This window comes from Anoplopoma fimbria, chromosome 1 (genome assembly GCF_027596085.1).
Source record: "Anoplopoma fimbria isolate UVic2021 breed Golden Eagle Sablefish chromosome 1, Afim_UVic_2022, whole genome shotgun sequence".
NCBI lineage: Eukaryota > Metazoa > Chordata > Actinopteri > Perciformes > Anoplopomatidae > Anoplopoma > Anoplopoma fimbria.
Window position 1 is genome coordinate 22,807,563 of NC_072449.1, and position 18,966 is coordinate 22,826,528.

The 18,966-nt window shown below is 37.8% G+C and overlaps 1 protein-coding gene across 1 annotated transcript in view; it reads right to left on the bottom strand.

The window, feature by feature from the left end:
* dph1 (diphthamide biosynthesis 1) overlaps positions 1 to 18,216 on the bottom strand; it is a 55,614-nt gene extending 37,398 nt beyond the window's left edge. Inside the window, exons 1-3 of the mRNA XM_054601856.1 lie at positions 18,111 to 18,216; positions 16,599 to 16,748; positions 6,631 to 6,694 (exon numbers count right to left, since the gene is read on the bottom strand). Of these exons, the coding sequence (XP_054457831.1) occupies positions 6,631 to 6,694; positions 16,599 to 16,748; positions 18,111 to 18,162 (266 nt within the window). The 5' untranslated portion in view covers positions 18,163 to 18,216. The remainder of the gene's footprint in view (positions 1 to 6,630; positions 6,695 to 16,598; positions 16,749 to 18,110) is intronic.
* Positions 18,217 to 18,966: the final 750 nt, after the last annotated feature.

The window sequence follows — 18,966 nt, forward strand, 5'->3', positions numbered from 1 at the left end:
GTGCCAGATGGTTTGTTAAAACAAAACATCTGAGAAGCAGTGGTTGGAAACTGTTTGGAAAAGGGCAGGCACTTTAAAAAAAATACTTGGCAGGTGACTAGATGAACAATCTGTCAATCGAACACCTGCTGAAGTAGGGTGAAGTGCGAAAACATCTATACCATCGAGAAAGCCTTCAGTGTCGTTCTTTGCTCTCTTTTCAATCACAAAAAACTCTCCAGTTCTGATTTAAATGTTGCTATTACTATTTACGTTTAACCTCTTAAGGGGATTTGAACGAACATTTGCCTCTCCATGTTGGTTCACACACACATCTTAACCACGCCTATAGCTGCAAGTAGCTCCTCACAGGACACTGGTTGTTCCGTGGTACTGTTGTAGCTCTGGGGTAAGTACACAAACGCATTACTTTAAGCCTAGATGTGTGATCTCATGATTTGCGAGAATCCAGCTGATGTGAACAAAACATCACCCAATCACTTTTGTCCTCAACTTCAACTTTGTGCAACATTTTGCCTTGAGATATGGAATAATCCACCTAGCAGCCATCAATTACAACGGATAAAGAATAAAAACTCAAACTGCCTATTCAACAGTTAGATAACTCAATTGTGTGAGCAAACACAAAAATGTAATACTTGGTGTAACGGCTTTGTTCAAGGCAGCTTCTCTGCTCTCTCAGAAATAGTGAAAATACAGGGAATATTCTAATATTATCTATATATATATATATATATATATATAAAAAAGAGAGAGAGGGAGAAGGAGAGAGAGATACACACACATACATATATGACAATATATGAAAACACATGTGTTTCACGATTGTCATCTGTAAGACAGAGTGTAATTTTCTCTAAAAATAGAATTATGATTGTTTCATCTATCAGTTACCCAATTTCTAAAGATGTTGGTGTAATTTGTTGTTTAAAGCTAATCTGTGCCTCTTAAACTGCAGCCAATTCAACGTTTATATGCTCAGTATCCATACTGCTTCATAGGAAGTCCTTGGTACATATATTAGAAACAAACAATAAAACAATATCACTATTGAATCATGTATAATATCTTATGTGATCTATGATAAATAGTCAGGCGTTACCTTTTCAGAGAAAAGAATGTTTCATTTTTCACTATTGTATTTTGCTTCAATAGCAAAAGGCTTTGGCCTTGTGTGCTCAGCAAATTTGTCGTTTATGGATGGGGACACGGCACCATCCCCACATACCCTGCTGTCTGCTACTCTCTTTATACCCCCCCACTGTCACAAAAGAAGCAGCAGTAAATACTGAAGTAAGTCCATAAAAGTATTATTCAAAGCTAAGACTAGACAGCTGGCATACCATCAAAGGCAATAAAACATATGGTACAGCGACAGCACATGCATCACTGGCCGCCTGCACAAGTCACCAACACTTTCTTTTATAGGGAAAGCTTCTGCTCTTGTTTACTTATGAAAGCAGAGTTCACAAGTCTTTGAATTTGTGACAATGTCAACACTGAGAGTAAAGAATTACATGAAATGGCACAGAGAGAATTGGATTAAGAAGAATGGCAGTGAAAGAAATTGAACGCTGCTTTACATTTTGAGACATGGTTATTTAGGCGGGAGGCATTAGAGGAGTAGAGTGTACAGACCAATCTACTATAAAGTATCAAGTGGGCTCCCATCTCAAAGTGCTTAGGTTTATATAACCTGCATGACATCAATGAAAATCTAGTAGATGATATGGAGTATTCTGGGTGAAAACATCTTTAGGTTAGTAATGTATTGATTTGCTGTCTACGAGGTACATCTACCTAGATATAATCTAATTCAAAACACTTGATCCAAGTCCTACCTTTAAAAGGTACAACATCTTAACCAACATTTAGCATGTCCACAGATATGTGCATGTTTTAATGTATATTTAAATGACCATCTTCAAGTCCAAGGTAGGCTTGTCTAAAAAAAGCATAGCTAAATAAATGATATTTCCTGCATTTCTTTACATTTATATCATATTCCACTTAAACTATAAAGATACAATTAGTTTGCATGCTGTCTATTATAATGGTAATATAAAGTAAAAATAGAACAAAAAAATGCTGTATTATATATGCTTTAACACTATAATAACCAGTAGTTTCCTTGATAGAGGCCTGATAAGTAATGTTATACAAATAATGTTTGACAGAAAAATTCTACCTACTAGCCCGAACATTAAAAATTAACCTTTAAACTCATGAATAATGTGTTTCACAGGACAAATAGGTCTGCAAATCACCTGCTACATCTGGCAAGGCGTAATTGCCTTCAGTAACAATAATACCAATTTGAAACGCTAGTGGGGGACATTTGAAAATTGTATTTGTCTTATTTTGTATTTTTCAAGTCAAAAATGTGTTGCCATGTGTGTACATGTAAAGGGTGTATGTTTTATGTTAACATGCAGCATGGCCATAATTCAGAGCAGCTTGTCCTCATTAAGACTTAGCAGTCCCTCCCACTGATGCGCCTTACTCCGAGGGCAGCTTAGCCCTTTCATCCCCATTTTGATATGGACCTCAGCCCTGTCTCCCGAGTACGAGGGACTGTGGCAGTGATGGCGATGGCAGAGCCGCCCAACTCCTGGGGCCTCTGGTTACCCTCAGCATAAGCTCGGTGACACGAGGTTAGCTGCCTGCTGCGCCAACATCCAAAGGTTACTGTCACTCACTCTCTCCAAATTCCGCCCACCAGTCCCATACTAGATCCACATTAGGATTGGCATGCCCATTTGATACATTTCAATCAATGCAACAGACAGGGTTCTAGGCAGAACATCCTGGTTTTCTCCTCAACAAGCAGTTTCATTGGGGGGAAGATTAAACAACCAGAGACAGACAGCGTTCACCCGCAGGTTAAACCCTTTCAACGGATCAGCGAAATTCTGAGCTCTCATGTTGAGATTGTTGACTTGAACCGAGACCTTGAGTTCCTTTAGCCTCTCCTTACAAATATTGCAATTTCATCCCCACATCAGGATCAGAGATCATACAGTAAGGAGCCACCAGATGGTGTTTACCTTATTCACAGTTTGCTCCGATAAGCTCTTGGACGTGTTGTGACTGTCAACTGTAAAGTGCCATTCTTGTGGCTGTCACATTAGCTATACCCTGCAGCATCCCGACTTATGGGTGTAGACTTTTGGTAAAGACCCTGTGTTGGGTTTTCTGGGGTATGTACACAGATTCATGGCAAACCTGTGTCAACATGTCTACCATTGAAATGTCTCTCGTGATCAAACGATGAAATGAAACAAACCTTGTTAAAGAATATTTGTTCTTTAATTGGAACTTAGATCTTATTTTCATAGTTTTGATCACCATTCTCATCAGTAACAAAAGATAATATCCGGCAAATTAACGTTTTGGAAACAATTGTACAGGTTTTAAACTAAATCACTGTTTTTGGAAGGAAATAAAGCATATCCGATCCTGGCATCATTTGAACGAATCGATATCTGCTTAAAAACTGATCCACTTCAACTCGTGGATCAGTGTAGTGTTGCGGAGCTGCTCTCCTTACAGCCAGGCTCTACACTGCAAGCATTTAGCTGCATAGGAGTATGCAATTTAGAGTGTGTGAACGGGAAAAAGATGATTTGGTTGCACCAGTGATTGACACCAAGGTCCCGCAAATCCCCTAAACTCAATTAGTAATCAAATCATCTCTCCTCTGTCCCTCTAATAGAAAAGATTAGAATACAAGAAATTCAGGTAGCAGCCTTCATTTTTACCAGGTTGGAATGACAAACGTCGCCAGTGACAGATCATGTCAACTGTCGCTTATTAACCTTAATTGTGTGAGTAAGTTGACGGCAGGCCAAAATGAAACTTGGCTGTTGATGGTTTGTGTGCTCTCTGCGTGTCGCCGTCTGCTAAGATTCTTAATACGATAAAAGAGGCATCACGCTATAACACCACTGTACAATTGTAGGAGACGTTTTTTGCAGTCCCAATAACTCCAACAGGGTAGTATGTCTTTTCTCTAGCCAATTATGTCATATCAATTTCAGGAGTTGCATTCTTTCAGTTAAACTTTCGTTAATATCAGCGGCACAGACATCAACATCACAGCCACAAACACACTAGTAGACATGCTGTCGTGGTGGACGTTCTTCAGCGTGGCTGAAGAAGACATAAAGCTCGCAATTTGTCACAACTTTCCAAAATAAGCCGTGGAGGAACAACCTTAAAACACCACGTCTTTGCCCATTTTTGGATTAGCCAGGAGTTAGGCACTGCTAACATGGCGAGGGCCGGAGCCACCAAAGCTTCACAACGGCTCTTTAGAAACCGATGGGTGACGTCACAGAGACAACACACATATTTCATACAGTTTCTGATAATAACGCTATCATGATGTGTTCAAACTATCGTAAATAACAGGCCACACAACTGCTGAAGTCATCAAGTCTGATGTCACCTTACCTATAAAATAATGATCCAAGTCCCTTTCACATAGTGAGGCACACAGCTTATTAATTACACACTGGTATTGGATTTGACTGAAAAACTAGGATTGATGTTCCCTATATTTGGCATGCTGATGAGAGGGCACTTACACATTTTCAAATCCACCTATTGTTAATGTGCCATTGTTTGGGCTGCCACGTGCCAGCAAGGTTGCCTTCCTCTGATCGAGTGGATCAACAACAAACGATTGATGTACAATAAATCTACAGCCGTAGATTTGTGAACAGTTAGTTTTGCTTTGCATCAGGACTTGCCAGCATTTCATGTGGGTTCAATTTCAGTTCATCTTCCAAATAAAGTGGTTTAGATAATCTGTCCGAACTCTCGTCTTTTTTTTTTTTTAAAGTGACTGCATTGTAGCTATATGAATAATGTTCCACGATCTCAGATTTGGTCAATAAAATGTTATCATAACCGAAAAAAAGGTAAACATTTCAAAACTAATACCCAAGTCGTACTAAACCGGAAATATTCTTTAAGGAGGAAACTGTTGTTGAATGATCCTAGATGACAAACATGATAATTCATCCGTGAGATTGTCAAGACCTTTGTTTTTTTGTAGGGGGACAAAAGTACTCAAACTCAGCTGATACCATTCAAATTATACACTCAACTCGTCAGTCTGTGCGCAAGATAGAAAATAATTTAGTACTTCATAAAGGCTCTGGTGCTCATCCAGGATTCAAAGATCCCATCTGTTAAATCTGGAAAGAAAAGAATTTCAAAACAAAGCTTATTCAGTGAGACAGCACAGACAGATGCAACATAGCTTAAGGGAACCTATATAGCAGGAGCTAATGAAGGGAAACCGTGAGAACCATCTTCTCTGCTGCAGTCTAGGGGAGAAATCATGTGGATGGTGAAGAGAGGGTGAAAAATGCAGAGGGATGAGCGATAGAGGACGCGGTGAGAGAAGCAATTAGTGTCCGCTAATTGCTCTCATTAGAAGAGATGGTGCGGATTTTGCAGACTCCATATTGGACGGTGACAATTCAAACGTATAAATGTGGACTTTATGTTAGCTCTGAGACTGAAAGCAGCAGAAGTTATATCACCAGACCATATCATCAAAGGTTCACTCTTAAAGAAAAGTAGAAATCACTGTAGAGATGGATCGATAAAGCAATAGAGGTCTGATAGAGCTAGAGAAAATACTGTAAGAAAACAAAAATGATGGAGTAAAAAGACAAGATAGCAGAAAGAGTTGAGGCAAGGGGTAAAGCCAACCTTGCACAACACCTCTCTGAATAAGAAGTTATATTTATATGGGAAATAAATGTGTCTTGCCATAGCAATCTAAAGCCACGTAGGCACGAAGAGCACAATAATATAGTCGAACTGATGAGATCCAAGTTTCCTGTGTGAAATCAAATATCCGCCCAGCTTGGAAAGTTTATGGCAGCTTTAGCTACTCTATTCTTCATCTTGTCCATCTCGTTATCAGGTTAGTATTGACTAAACACCTATGAAAAGAATCCACTCTGGGTGTTTAATGATAGCAGCCGTTTTCTTTGAGAAAACACTTAGCGGAGAGTGCTCCTGAGAAACCGAGGCCAACTCAATGTGCAATGAGACCACAGAAACAGGAACCAGGGAGAAAACTGAAAAAACACAGTAGATTTTTCTTGTGCTTCATAGTGACCCTCACATAAAAGTTATTTTTTTTCAGAATGTGCGTTTTTACTAACCAAGCATACATTTTATTCATCACGGGGTGGGCCAAAACACAGTGTAGTATAAAAGAGCACATTAATGCTGAAGCACTTCTCACCGCATGAAAAGAAAAAACTTTGTGGTGTGTCTGTATGATAGAGTGCCGCTGTGCAATGGGGCATATGCAGACTGAAACAAGATGTAATTAACAAGAATAATATCTCTTCCCTCCTCCAACTGTGAGCAGGGGAAGCTGTGATATCTGCCCCGTCCTAAAACAGCGTAATCATGTCTCATTTTCTGCCGAATCCCCGATTGAGTCGGAGGCGGGGAATTACGATAAAGCTCTCGCTCTCCTAATGAGTACCAAGTGACTGCGGCAGTCAAAATTCTTATTCTGCTGGCTTGACTTCTACGAATGCTTCCTACTCACATAGACTCTCAAATAAGTTAAGCAATCGAAATAAACCACCTTACCCCTCAATGATGTCAGCGAGGACACAGGCAAACATCTGGAGGCCCTCTGGAAGCTGCAGAGCCACTGGAGAGAGTGGAAAAAAAGGCAAACAGAGAGTTACGTACTTATGTTAGAGTGACGGCAACATGTAATTTAATAAATCCTGGACAGCACAGTTATTCATATCCTCTGCTACCGGTTTAGAGTGCTCCACTGACAGCAAAAAGTGACATTTCAGGGTAATTTCCCCTCTGCCACAGTGTTGGTTTATTTCAGGGCTGTTAGAAATATATTCCAAACCAATAACCACAGGTCTATCTCTATATAGCTCATGGCTTGTACAGAACCTTTGAACTCTCTCTATTTCCCGTCTGTCTCCATGCCTGCCACTGATTTTGGGTCATACTTTCACTCTCTTTGCTACTGAACCCCCTCCTTCCCCAAACTTCACACAAGATAGATAGATTTTAATGTGGAAAAACTGATTGGGCTGCTATAAAATTGTAATCAAGCAACCAATTAACCATTGGTCCTGCTGATTGTGTTGAGTGCTGACAACAGGAAAGCTATAAACCTTCTCATGTGTGACACCAACTGAGATGAACCAAATGGAAAAACCTTGTTTAGGGCAGGATTTACTAAGTGGTCTGTGCCTGGTTTCAGACTCACTCTGCATGGAGAGACAGACATGTTTCTTCTTTTTTTTTTTTTTTTTTTTACAAAACAGGCAGAAGGGCCTGAAAGCATCTCAACTGCACATTTTCTGCAATCAGTGAAGTTAAGCCCTTTCCTTTGTGCTTATTTATTTTAAGAAAAATGACAAGTGGTGTCTCGACATGTCATGTGAGATAGCTGAAATTGCTGCTAATGTCAATACAGGGATCAGTATTGCATGAAAGATTCAGGATTTCTAAAAAGTAGTTGTAGGTCTATTGAAGGAAGGTTGTAGTGGGTAAAGGAATGTGTTTCCTATGGAACTCTTAATTAAGAGTGCTTTGATTGATCCACCACTGATCGTTATTGGCCAATATTAATTCTAATTAGTTTGATTGATCAGAAGAGCTAATCAGAAGAGAAGATCAGATTACTCAAATTTGCAAGACAATTTCTCCTCATGCAGCTAAAATGGCTTCACTGCAGTTGTGAGATGCGTCTCTAAAGCTCCTTTTACACAGCCTGCTCCAATCGGGACTGATGCACCTTTATTCAACCTTGCTGTTCTGTGTGATAGCTCGGGATACGAAATGTAGGGGCATTACTGCTCCGACGCTAAGCTGGCAGTGGAGGTAGCAACAGAGAAAAAAAAAATCTCAGTCTGTGTAAACGGACAGTTGGCATGTTGGGCTAAACGCACACTAGATAGACGTTGATGCTGTTGTGTTGCAAGTCACGCCGGCATGCGATTTAAAATCCCAATTTATGCAGCATTAAGCCGGCTGGGTTTGGTTGAGCGTAAAAAAGCAAAGCTGGTGTAATGATGGGTCATCTTAACAGCGGAACTGCAAGATCTCCGTATAAAAAGGGGCTATGAGAGAAATCGTCTCTAAGAGAGTGGAATTTTTTGCTTGTGCTGCCTGCCAATTAATTAATGATACTTTCTCACATTTTAATTTACAATTAAGTAGTCAAATAAAATTATAATCTTACACAATAAAGAGAAGGATTAAAAAAAAACAATGAACGGTGAATTGTATCAGCCGAAACTGATTACAAAAATTTCAAATAAAAAGAGAAAAGAGCTTCTAAAAACAATGAGAAACTTAACCTCTGAGAAAGAAAATGACAAATAAATTAGTAAAAATAGATGTTCATATATATGTATTGTACATTTTTTTAATGTATTTTTTAAAAGCTTTTTTAGCTTTAGCTCTATGGTGACATTTCACCATAGAGTACCGGTTGGACCTTATGGATCAGCGACCTCTCCTATGGTAGTGTGCTAACATTTGTGAAGTATTGTATGTGTTGATAAAAAACATTTTATTTTTGTTTCGTAAGAGGATTGTTTAACATGACTTCACCTCTTTGATTTAAAATTTCTATGAATAAAGATTGTGTGAGTTTTACATGGCAACATATTTTTCAGATTTCAACATCAATCAACATGTTGCAGTGTCCTCAAACTCAGACAGACTGAGCTGTATCTAATAAGCATTTTCTTTTAGTATAATATCTAACAATATCTATTAGAATTCAAGGATGAAAATCTGAATGTCCTTTAGGAATTTCTTCAGCAATATGTCTTGTGTTTTTTGCATCAAAAATATTATATTAGGTGGTAGATCATGAACTTAGCATAAACAAATAGGATCATCAAATAAACATCACGACATCTTGGTATCAGAGACAAATAAGATAATGATCTTGTCAAGTATAGCCCCACAAAGTAACAGAACAGGAATCAGAGCATGAAGTGGATAAGAAGGAAAAGACAAGTGTGACCGAGAGGAGATTAATGAGGAATGCAAATGTGGTGCTGTGACACGGCACACCTCATAATACTACTATAACTACTACTAATAATAACAATAATAATTATAATAATTCTAACAATAATAATAATGATAAACACAATAACAATAATCTCAGAACATTAACTCTTTCACAATGTGTTTTCAGTTGGTAAAAGGTAATTGTAAGAGTTTTGGTAGCTCCACACTCTCTGGTTGCAAAAAACAAGATCTCGACGGCCAAAATGCCGAACTTGAGGCTTCAAAACGGAAGTCGTCACACAAATGGGTGACGTCCTGATGACTGTAATCACTTCTGATATAAAACCTATCGCCTGTAGGAAGAGAGCTAGTTAACTGAGGTAATGGGGCTAATTAAACTAACAGAGCTAACAGCTAACAGAACTAAACACACAGCTGAATTGACAGTGAGAGGACAGGTAGAGGAAGCATTAAACAGTCAACATGTGTTACACAGTGAGCTGCAGTTAAGCTGCATGGAGCTGGAGCAGACAGCTGCATAGATTAAAGTGAGAGCTTATCTGTTGCATGAGACGTACTAGTGAAAAACACTTCTGATACGCTTGTGGTCTGGATGGGGGGTAATTGTGGTTTGTACTCATTCAATCAAACATTAGGGAGTGGTTGTTGCACACCCACCTGGCAGAGATCTGCAGTCTACAGAGTGCACTTTTCCAGTTGATTATAAAATATCAAAAAATGGTGAAATATTATTTCCCAAAAGCCCTTCTAACACATTTTAAGTGTTTATGTGTTTAAAGTGTTTGTTTCCAAAGACCAACAGTCCAAAACCCACATAGATTATATTTTCAGTAGAGAAGAGCAGGAAGTCCTCCCATTTCATAAACTGAAAAAAAGAAAATCTTTGATAAAATGAAAGTGATGAATGATGCTGTTAATTGACTGATCCATAAATGACTCTTTCAGCAAAGAATCCAATGAACAAAAATGCTTTTCCAAAATCTTGGACCAAATCAAAAGAGTAGCATTTGTCTTGCATCAGATCATTTGTCAATTAAATCAAGAAATAATGTTTGTTTGAATTGGCAACAAGGGATTCCTTTCCCACATATATTTAACATCTTTTGCCAATTTTTTAAAAGGAGTTCCTTTTTTCCCCCAATCAGAAGTAATTAATAAATCTGAGTTTGACCACTAAATAAAAAAAAAAAGTTTTTAAATACACACAATGATGTTACATTGATCGTAGGCTCCAGTTTTTATCAACTAGGATGAATCTTTGGCTGATTGTTACTATAATGTGATTTTGTCGTTTTGCAATTGTGTAAAACATAGGGGTTCTGCTTTTCAGCGGTTTGCTCTTTGGGATTACATTATACAACACTGTTTATATATCATTCCTGTCAACAATTCTCGTTTTGCCATCTACACCTTTTAGTGAAGCAGTAATTTATGTTCCATGTAGCTAGATTTGATATGATCATAAACATGCATTCACAATGTATCAACCAGTTCAGTACGAAGTCCCAGCTACCACGTGGATACATTGAGTGAGCACCCGGAGACAAAGACTTTGTTTCAATCAACCATGACATTTTCTCCCAGTCAAACTCTGCCGCAGCTTACTTCAATAAATCCATCAACGTCTCAGTGGACACTTACAACTCGAAAACACTGAATTCAGCGCTGCATTTTCACATGACTAGGCCTGAAACAATTTCAACACTTCAGGGCCAGACGGCATTAAACAATAAAAGCCGGGACAGACAAAAGGCCAAGGAGGTTGAGGCTGGATGGCCATGAGATGGAGTGATAGATGGGGCAGTGTGAGGAGGAGGAGCGAAAGCATTTCTTGCTGATGAAAGGTTAAGGGATCACAAAGCGCTCATGCAGACAGTGAGAGACAGGTCATTACCTAGAAAAGGGCAAGTTTATTAACAGAGAAAGGTTTCAGAGCACACCTCTGCCACAGCTGCCAGAAGCAAAGAGCTTTCTCTCCATCTGCTGCCCCCCCCTGCTGCTTGTATTAACTGTCAAACACCAATCATCTAATGATGCCAGGCAGTACAGGTTGCAAGAAAGCTACATGTGGGATTACATTAACTATCAAAGCCAGGAGGTAAACTTAAAAAGTGCTGGAAAGACCAATTTATCGTTGAACAGAAGACTGAACGGACAAAGCCAAGGGATTACCCAGAATTTGCAAAAAGGGGTTTTGACTAGGAATACTGGGATAGGGATATATACAGGGTTTATCCTGTAGTAGATTACATCTCTCACTTTTGGGTCTCTGTAAATAATATTATTAAAAATACAGTCTAGACTTGCTCAGTATAAAAAGTTCACTTCTGTTATGATTTGGCGCTAGAAAATAAAATTTAATTGAGTTGTGGGTGTGTATGCAGATTGTAATGTCAGTCCTCTGTGTCACTAAACAGATTATTGAACTTCAAAATAGCCAATATTAGAAAAAGGGAACAGAATCAAATAAGGAATCAGTTCATTAGGAACACATAGCTCACATTTATAAACTCTAATACAACAGTGCTGCAATAAATCCTACATTCATAACGGCTATAATGTTCAGTTTTTGTTGAAATTATTTAAGACATGTGTTGATTCAACTTTATAATAAATGATGTATTAGTCCACATTATTGCAGTGATATTGTGGCGTATTGCATTATGCATGCACTATTTAGTCCAACCTCAATTAAATAAATAAATATAGAAATTAACCAATACATTCTGAAATAACTTAATAACCTTTTGAAATTCAACTCATGACTTTTTAATCATACATTATCATGTTGCTATTGTCAATAATCGGAACGTTTTATAGTTTGTGTCTACATGCGTAAGCGTGAATTCACATGTGATTTAGGAGTGAATGGAAGTCACCTGCATGTAAACTCGAATTTGGACGAAATGGACACAATTCTTTTAGGGTGTGTTATGTGTGTAAAAATGTACTGTTATTTAGACTCTGTTCAGTATCTGTAGAAACTACTGACTCTGATCTACTTTAACTTAACCCTGAAAGCCAATCGCTCTGTCTTCAGTCATTTCTATAAAAGAACACGCTGTTCAGACAGGGGAGAAAAAGCCATCTTACACTGTTCACTGGGGAGACATTTTGTATCAGGGGATGAATGAAAACAGCAGTTCTGTTATTGGGGGATGCACAAAGAGACTACTTAGAGAGGGAACATTATGTAATGGGTAAAAAAAAAAACAAGCCCCCGGCCACTTGTTTGACTCACTGGGGTGGGCCATCTGGGGCTTAGCTGGATGTGTAAGTAACATTGGCATTGAGGCAATTCTTAAATCAAAATGTAATCTAAGATTCTAAAAGTTTTGTCAGCACATTAATATTATCTTTACAACTCTTATCATATTTCCCCACACCCCACCCTCTCATAAAGATTTCCGTTACATGGAAACAAAGTGAGGAAACTTAGAGGAGGAACTAAATACTCTACATGTTGCTTGTCGTCTTGAAGCTCAAGGAAACATCTGAAGAGAAACTGTCAACTGTGCTAATCTTTTGATTGTCTGTAGTTAAGTTGTGAGAAGACCTTGGAAAACAGAACAACTCCCGGGCAATTCACAATCCACGCAGGGGAACACTTTCATGAATCCAAGGTCCCCCAAGACACTCAAGGCCGTACTGCTTTTTTGCTTCTTTGGCTTTATCTAGAAGTCTTGTCTAATTATTCAGTTTTTCCAAGTAAGATTTACTAGTTGAGAGCAAGGCTGAACAAGTGTTGTAAGACAAAAGCCATCATTATTTCTAACTAAAGACAGAGGGTCAAAGATTATCAGCTGGAGGAAACACTTATGGTAATTTCCATTAGAGCTGACTGATGAATCAGCTGGTTCGACACATATCTTGGACATAGTTTAAAAACACATTTAAGTAACCCTGCGGAAAATTCTTGTTTATTTTGTGTGTTTATGTGGAAAAGGAAACAGCCAATATGTCATTATCACTCTCAAAGATCAGTATCTGCATAACAAATGCATTATTGGTTTAGCTATGGTTTTAATATGATGATGATGAAACATAAATCAAGGCAATAAAAAGCAAACTTGCATGTATTTTCTTGTAACTTTATAGGTGTATTACTTTAAACTAAACACAAATGGCAAATATCATTACCTCGATACACATAGAATATTTGTGAAGGTATGAACACAATGCAGGGCTGGAAAGTGCAAATCCACTTGTTTCTACCAAACATTCAGTCTGTTCCAAAAATGTTAGCCATAATTTCAGGAAAGATACACTGCTTCAAATTTATTTGTTAATAGTTAATCTGAAGAACCTCCATCCAGCTTGTTTGCTGGTCTGTATTACTATTCCAATTATCACTCAGACAATTGCTTCTCTATCAACAAAACATTAGACTCAAGCTAGCTTGTTATTATCACTGATTTTCCATTTTTTGTTGTCTTTTATCTTAACTGAATGTGCAACGTTTGTCAAGACAGCCAACAGCAGTTAGAAAAACTCTGAACAACCAAGCTGCTCTTGGAAAGAGCTAAGATGTGCAACAGCTTATATATCAAAACAACACACAACTATATTAAAATGAGAAAAGTAGGCAAACTATTGATGAAATCTGAAAGTCTGGGAAGCTGAATAAAATTCTGTCTGTTATATCTTCCTCAGTCTTCTATTTTCAAAAGCACAGTGTATAACACTCAAGAGTAGTTCAAAGACAAAGAAGCAGATGGACACAAAGAGGAACGGAGAGACACATGGGTGAAAGGTGAGTTATGCTCTCGGAGTTCAGAAAGAGAGAGGATGAGCTCTGATAAAAAAAAGGTCACACAACAAAAAAAGCAGAGCCAGCAAGCTGCAGTAAACCACACGCTCCTCGCAGGGATATTCAAAAAATTATTCAATCCTCTTGGTATGCAATCTGCATATTTTCACCCAAGGAGGTTGAAGGACTGAAGGACTACGTATGTTGACATTTACATTAGTGAAGGACGATTTCTTTTCTTTCAAGCTACATTCAGTAAGTATTTGTATTGTGTGAAGGCGTTAACATGATGTGTTCAAATGTAATCTTGTAAGATGTGATTTTTTTTTTTCAAGATACTTGATTCAATTCAGTGGTTGAAGGTGTTGTTTTTACAGTCATATAAAAAAAGATATTAGAGAGAGAATAAAGACTTGAAGAATTTAATGTTTGTTTTTAAATACACTGAAATCTGATCAGTCGATTCGGGTACCAGAATTGGTATCGGAAAGCACTTTCTCTTGATGAGGTCTATAGAACATAACTCTCAGTAAAAGCAGTCACACCAGCTGATTAGTCCTGAATGAGAGTGAGTTTTTAAAATCTTAGACAAATAGAGAGTTAAAGTGAGTGATGTATGTAACATCAACAGCCATTCTAATTTATTTGGTTCTTTGTTTTCCAGCTGACTTTGTAATTTTGAGATACAGCTCTGACAGTGCTAAATAAATAGGGGACCCCCTATCTAGGCTTCCCGGTAGTATTTACAATGGTCTAGTCTAGTAAAACAATGCAATATTATCGTTAAATATTACTAAAATCAGTTTTAGAGCAGCACAACAAATGCTGTTGCCATAGAACACAGACTGTGTGGGGTTTTTTTGTGACCCATATCTTTTATCAGTTTAAATTACCTCCATCCGGAAATAACACCAAGAAACAAAAGATGTGAAGTCTGGACAGTCTTGTCAGAGAACTGAAATTGCTGCCCAGTTTTGTAATTGATAAACAAAATATTTTTTGGCCTTTTACTTTGAGACTGGGTGTGAAATGTTGTTTATGAAGCCAAGTTCTGCTTTTAGTATGGGTCGAAAAAAATACATTTAAGAAATACAATGTATATTATTTGTTTGTAGTAACACCACCCACACACATCTGTGTTGCATGGATGATGAGAAGTCATCTGAGTTTGACCACTATGAGCTGCACTGTGAGCCTTCCAACTCTGTCGATAACACAAGAAGGCAAACACATTCCCCCCTCACAAATTCAGTTTAAACCACCTCCAAAACACACCGGACGTGGAACTGCTAGTGAAAAGCATTGTGCTTCACTCTGATACCAATATATGCTGACCCAAAATAACACAAAACAAGAAAAATCACTTTAACATACCAATTTCTTGTTTTTGCTTCTGATGTATATTTTTGAATACTCGTTGTGCAGTGATGTAAGATTTGAATGGCAGAGTCACTGTGGGATGACCTACATGGGGTTTTGGAAACTGGGTCTGTTTTTGATTTGTTATAACACTGGCTGAACCTGTGTGAACCTCGCAAGTTACAGATTGTACAATAAAGTCTTTAAAAGTAGGTCAAAGCACAGATGCACTGACGGATGGCATTTTGAATCAATGCTTGCACACGTGTTTTTGTATAAGACGTTCAACTCTGTATGCATCCCGTGTGCATACAGAGTCAGCTGGTGTGACACACATTAACTCTTTAACCTGCAAAGCAGCTTTTAATGAGGTGTGAGTAACCATACAATGTAAAGTACAGTGCGGAACCTGCAACTACAACTGTGTCTTAACAGTGACACTGACATCAATGGACTTAAAACAAATACGTTCAAAACAAGATGACAAAGGGTATGATGGCACAGTGTAATGGTTGTCAGTGTCGGTTTTAGAGATCCCATTTCATAAAGCATAATTTGTGCTCCATCTCGGCTAGATAATATGATTATAAATTACTTTCTCCCTCCTTGAGTGCATCATCTATACATCTCTATATCTATACATCTCTCTATATATCTATCTATCTATCTATCTATCTATCTATCTATCTATCTATATATAGATCTATCTATATATATAGATAGATAGATATATATATATATATATATATAGATATATAGATGATATATACATATATACATAGATGATATATGATATGTACATATACACACATATATATATACACATATATATATACACATATATACACACACATATACATACACATATATACATACACACATATACATATATATACATATATATATACATATACACAAATATATATATATATACATACATACATATACATACATATACATATATACATACATATATATACATACACATATATACATACATACATACATACACATATATACATACACACATATACATACACATATATACATACACACATACACATATATACATACACACATATACATACATATATACATATACATATACATATACATATACATAGGCCCTGTAAGGACTGTATTTATTGCAACCTTTACTTCCAAGTAAATTTAAACAACCATACGCTCCAATTCAGCTAATGCAACTCATTTCAGAAATCAGTTGTGCAATTTATGCCGTGGTCAGACTTCACTGGCGAGAATTAGGACATTGCAGAATACATATTTGGCTCTTGTTAAGAGAGGACCACCCAGACCCTTTTTCACAATTGCAATAAATCTTATTCTACAATTGCTTTTCCCATCTAAAATCTTGCATGTTCCCCCCAAAATTGAATCAATTGTATTAAGAAAGAAACGAGCTCACCTCTCGTAGCTTTCGCTTGTCTCACTCGCCAAATCGTCTTGTGGATCTCAAAGTTGTAATTTGCAGGCAGGGCTTTGATCGCCTCCTGTAACTCAGGGTCTTGCAGGATTTCATCTGGAATTTGATTGGCTACCCGCCGTGGTCCTCGGACTGAGGGGACAGTAAAATGATTGAGCTGTTAGCAGTGCGGGGAACACAAGCTCAAGCATATCTATCAGACCTAACAGAGACTATCACGCAAAGGTCACAGTCAAATTATAATGTTAAATTGAATCAGTGAAGTTATTCAGCAGGAGCAGTCAGTACATTTCATGCTTTCAAACAGTCAGGTGGTGGACGGGTAATACAGTTCAGGAAAGTTTTCCAAATATGTCTCCGATCTACTGGAATGAACCACCTTTTTAAGAGTGGAGGAGCTATGGAATTGGGAAGAGACACACATTTGCCACTGTGGCATCTTTATTATTTTCTACAAGATATTCCAGCTGAAACGTAAAAAGTTGGATAGATTTTGCTCATATTTTAGTGGCAGCTTTTAAGCTTTATGTAGCCCCACTTGTTCTCAATTACATTTCAATTTTATTTTTACAGCCCAATGTCGCAAATCACAGATTTGCCTCAGAGGGCTTTACAATCTGTACAACCACGACATCCTCTGTCCTTGAACCCTCCCGTCGGATAAGGTAAAACTCCCACACAATAAAGGAAGAAACCTTAGGGAGAGCAACAGAGGAGGGAACCCTCTACCAGGATGGACAGAATGCAATAGATCTCATGTGTACAGAATGACCAACACAATAACAGTTAAACATAGTCAATCCATCAGACAGAAATGGTACATAATGTGACAGCAGTAATAATAGCATACATAATAATGATTCCACTGATAAAAACAGCAGTAAGAGCAATAGAAATGTGACTAATAACAATAATAATAGCAGCGGTGGGTGTCAGGCAGGGTTATGGACCACGGTCCAGATAAAACCACGACCCATGGAGGCCTGTGATGCGAGGAGGAACAGAGATTACAGGAAGTATTGTTTCCATCACACTGTACAATATCATTTGGGGACTGCGCAGGTTTGTTTGCATTTGTTAGGTTCCAACAATACGCTTTCGGTAAGTATTTCTGCAATCAGAGAAAATGTCACGGTTGATGACAGACAGTGTGATCCTCGCGGTAATAATGAAACATGCCGGCTGAAAACACACAACTCATCTGTCAGACTCATGAGACTTCACAACACTGGACGCTGATTGGATGCTAACTATTCGGTTTGTTACATGTTTCTTCATGTATGTTGATTGTACAGAACATAGCTGGATAGCAACTAAGCACCATGCACACCAGGTCGTTTGGTGCTTTTCTTTGCATTGCAGTTGTGCTGAAAACAGCTGCTTGTATCGTTTCCTAATCGACGTGGAAGCCAAATATCTCTTTAAAGTACTCAAAGCAATACATATGTATCTTTCTACTGTACCAAATATTTCAAATTCGGCGTTAATATTTACCTGTAGGCTTTTTTGCAGGTACAATCTGGACTTCACTCGAGGGCGCTGCCATGTTTTTTTTCTACCAAACATGAAACATGTGAGGAAGAGAAAGGCGAAACCAATCGACGCAGAGCTCAGGGGAGAGAAGTCGAGCACCGATGTAACCGATGTCACTGAATGGGACAGGAGGACAGGACCATTGCGATGGACTAGGACAGCTCACTACGATATATTTCTATGGGATAAAGTGGAATATCCATTGTCCACGGTGGCAATGATACAATGTAGACTTTGAAGGTATATTGTACTGTCATATCTATACTCTAGGGCAGTTTCAAAGTACTTTACATATGCCTTTCATGTAAACATAAAAAAGTAATGATTAAATATAACAAAACAAAAGTAAACAAAATAAACTCAAAGTAAATGAGTAAATATTGTAAAGCCAAACAAATACAATGAGCGACAGTTTCAAAGTATATATGTGTAGGCTACATATAAATGAAAAAAACAAGAGTAACAAAAGATGATGAAATTAATTATTAATTAATAATTAATAATGTATTAATTACAATCAATACAAAAATTAAATACATATAATAATTCAATAATTCAATTAAAAAGGGGGGGGAAAAAATCCCCGATTTGTAACTAAATAAATCAAGTAATAATGCGTTTCATTTTTTAAATTTGCAGTGCAGAGTGAGAGGGAAAGAGAGGGTGTGTGTGTGTGTGTGTGTGTGTGTGTGTGTGTGTGTGTGTGTGTGTTATCTTTATCTAATGCATCAGTCCATTATTTATAAGATATTGATTTGGGTGGAGGCTACTTGATCAGTAAATCAGTTGCTTTTATGAACGCTCTCTCCCCTCTGTG